Source organism: Limulus polyphemus, unplaced genomic scaffold (assembly GCF_000517525.1).
Source record: "Limulus polyphemus unplaced genomic scaffold, Limulus_polyphemus-2.1.2 Scaffold967, whole genome shotgun sequence".
Lineage (NCBI taxonomy): Eukaryota > Metazoa > Arthropoda > Merostomata > Xiphosura > Limulidae > Limulus > Limulus polyphemus.
In genome coordinates this window covers 134,624-137,735 of record NW_013666577.1, presented here as the reverse complement: position 1 = coordinate 137,735, position 3,112 = coordinate 134,624, and the positions used below count along the sequence as shown (strand labels likewise).

Genomic DNA, 3,112 nt, shown 5'->3' with positions numbered 1-3,112 from the left:
ATCTATTAGGGAGATTACACAGTATTGAAGCATGTCTTTATATCATATATAACCCCAAATGTTTTCCAAGACCCCTTCAAAGAATACAGTTTTTAATATATTACTTAATCAATCATTTAATGCAATACTTTGAATCACAATATGGCAATTAATAATATTAAAAACAGTGTTACAGTGAAGCTGTCGTCATCTATGAAATTTTTCAAATTTTCATTTTTCTTCTTCTAAAAACACCAATAATTTTAACATAAAGTCTTGAAACATGATACAAAGAACAAAAATGGCAAATTTATTTTCTTTACTTTCAATTACAGCCAAAAATTGCTTTTGGCAAAAGAAATTATAATCTTTGTATTGAGATTATATAGTACTCACTAGGAGAACAATATCAGTAATAAACATGAAAACATTTTCCTGTTTATTATCTCCCTAGTGATGTGTAAATTTTAACGATACTTAATTTTTTTTGGCATGCTTCTGAAGAAATTGGATAAAGTTGTTTATCTTTCATGTTAGCAGTAGAGTGTACAAATAAAAATAACATAAAAAATGATATTAATGTAACCATGTACAAATCGTTTATAATATTTGTATCAATAAAAATACAAATTTGAAACATGTTGCCAATAGTTTATAGTACAAAAACTGATTTTTTAAAGAAACTATTAAACCATTCAAAATAACATGAGAAAAAAATCAGATGTTTTACCCTCAAAGTAAAATTTAATGGTATCCTCTGTCAGATTAGTTATTCAAATGAAAATATTAATCGTAACCTTTTATTTTCTTAACCAATGTGTGTAAGAAATATTCTAAAGGAACAACAGCAATTTATAAATAATAAAATAAGCTAGTTACCATGAGTTATACTTAAATTACAAGAATAGAGCATTCGATATACTACTCTCTTCAAGTTAATTTATAGAATCTTTTCCTCCAAATACTTCACATGAAACTTTATTCCAGATACTTTACAGGATCTTTTCTTCCAACTACTTTACAGGATCTTTCCTTCCAACTACTTCACAGGATCTTTTCTTCCAACTACTTCACAGGATCTTTTCTTCCAACTACTTAACAGGATACTTTATTCCAGATACTTCACAGGATACTTTCTTCCAACTACTTCACAGGATACTTTCTTCCAAACACTTTACAGGATATTTTCTTACAACTACTTCTCAGGATACTTTCAGGACTTTTTTTTCCAGTCAATGCACAGGATATTTCCTTAAATTTTTTTTTCAGTTTACATTTTTAATTATTTTACAGCTTATATAGCTGTTAAGAACTAAAAATTAACATAAAACCCCTGGGATAATATAATTCAGTTTCTTTTATATGAAAAAATTATGGGTAAAATACTATCAACTTACAACCATCATTCAAAAGCTGCAAAAAAAAAGAAAAAAAAATATATATATATACACACACACACAAATAAATAGAAACCATGAGGGAATACTAATAAACTTTAGCAAAGAAAAGGTACAGTGTAATTTGTTAATAACCTATCAGGAAAGAACAAATTTGACCTATGACTAATACCAAGGCATGAGTCACAGTTGGGTTTATAAAAAAACTTTGGAATGATAATTTTGAAATATACTTGTATTCTAAGGAGAACTTCTTGGTTGAATAAAAGGGATTTAACTTGAGGATGGTCAAAGAGTTGCTTAACATGGTTGTGTAAAGACACAAGACAGCATTATGCAAAATTAAGCTAACAAGATACATACAAGGTGACAGTATAGCTAGCAGATTCTTAAGCTAGTCCACATTAAATAACCTTTATATACAAATCATGAGTTAACATTAGAAGCTATGAGTCAGATCATCAGAATGTCACGTAGGTTACAATAAACATTAACTTCTATTAACAAATCCTATATTGACACTGTAATAACATTCAGATCAATGGATTCTAAGATTTGTCATACTTAACAAACATCTATGGATAAATATTGTATTAATTCTACAATCTATCCTTCAGATCAGTGGAATCTTGTGTTTGTCCCAATATTATACAACATTGAATTTATGGATGTTTGAAATAATCACCTAACAAACATTGTAAAATGTTTGTTCAAATTAATTTCATATGTATCAATACATCAATTTTATATAGAATAATAGGGATGATAAGATTTGTTTCTGTCATATCACTGTTTTAACAGTGACTACAAAATAACAGCTTTGAAAGTTGTGCATCAGCCATGATTGTTTGAGTCATCACCTTTCAACTCCTGAGGCTTTTGTTATTAATATGGCTGTATTTCTTTTATTTATGGCTTTAAGCCTGAAAGAGTGATCAGCTTAAGACAATGTTTATTTTTTGTGCATAGAGAAATACAAAATCTTGATTACCAGTTCATACGATTTTGTACGTTGAAGAAATACACATTCAAACGTTTGAGTCACCAGCTCTTGTGTCTTGACAAGAACTCAAAGAGTAAACTGAATTCACCAGTAAAGGCCCTTTCCCCAGACTAGAATTGTGTAAAAGTTGCCTATCTAAATAACTGACATTTTGCACAGTCTTTTGTTTTGTGGTTCCATAGATCTGTGGCTGTAGAGTTTGGTAGTGAGGATGATCGTAGGGTGGAGGGGATGGTTTTTTCATTGTCTGTGATGGAACCTGGGAACTTCCACTTGTTGATACACTTTTTGTTTGTTTTCCATTAATCTCATAATATCTAGAAAAACCCCTATCCTGTCTGAGTTCAGGTGGAAGACTAGCCAGATGTGGTGGTGCTGCTGCTGTAGTGTGGTGTCTCTGAGGGGGCTGTTGTTCTGATGACCTCAACCCTTGTTGTTGAAGATGGTAATGAATTTCACTGCTATTCTTATAATGCTCAAGTGTAGCAGGATCGAACTTAGCAGTACTTCTGCAAAAAACACAAACATCCTCAAAATCTATCAAAAAAAGCCTAGGGAATAAAAAAATATTGCATTTTGAAGATAATTTAAGAAAATAATACCACATAAAGTTCTTTAAAACTGAGGTTACCACTCATACATAGTAAATTAAATATTGTAATTCTTACTTTTTTTTCAGTGTTATACATTACTTCTTATAAATATCAGATTTCTACTTTATAAAACTAAATAT

The 3,112-nt window shown here is 29.8% G+C and overlaps 1 protein-coding gene across 1 annotated transcript in view; it reads right to left on the bottom strand.

Moving 5' to 3' along the window:
- Positions 1–2,404: 2,404 nt before the first annotated feature.
- Positions 2,405–3,112, bottom strand: part of LOC106461473 (partitioning defective 3 homolog) — an 88,649-nt gene continuing 87,941 nt past the window's right edge. The window contains exon 20 of the mRNA XM_013921297.2: positions 2,405–2,888. Coding sequence (XP_013776751.2) covers positions 2,405–2,888 — 484 coding nt within the window. The remainder of the gene's footprint in view (positions 2,889–3,112) is intronic.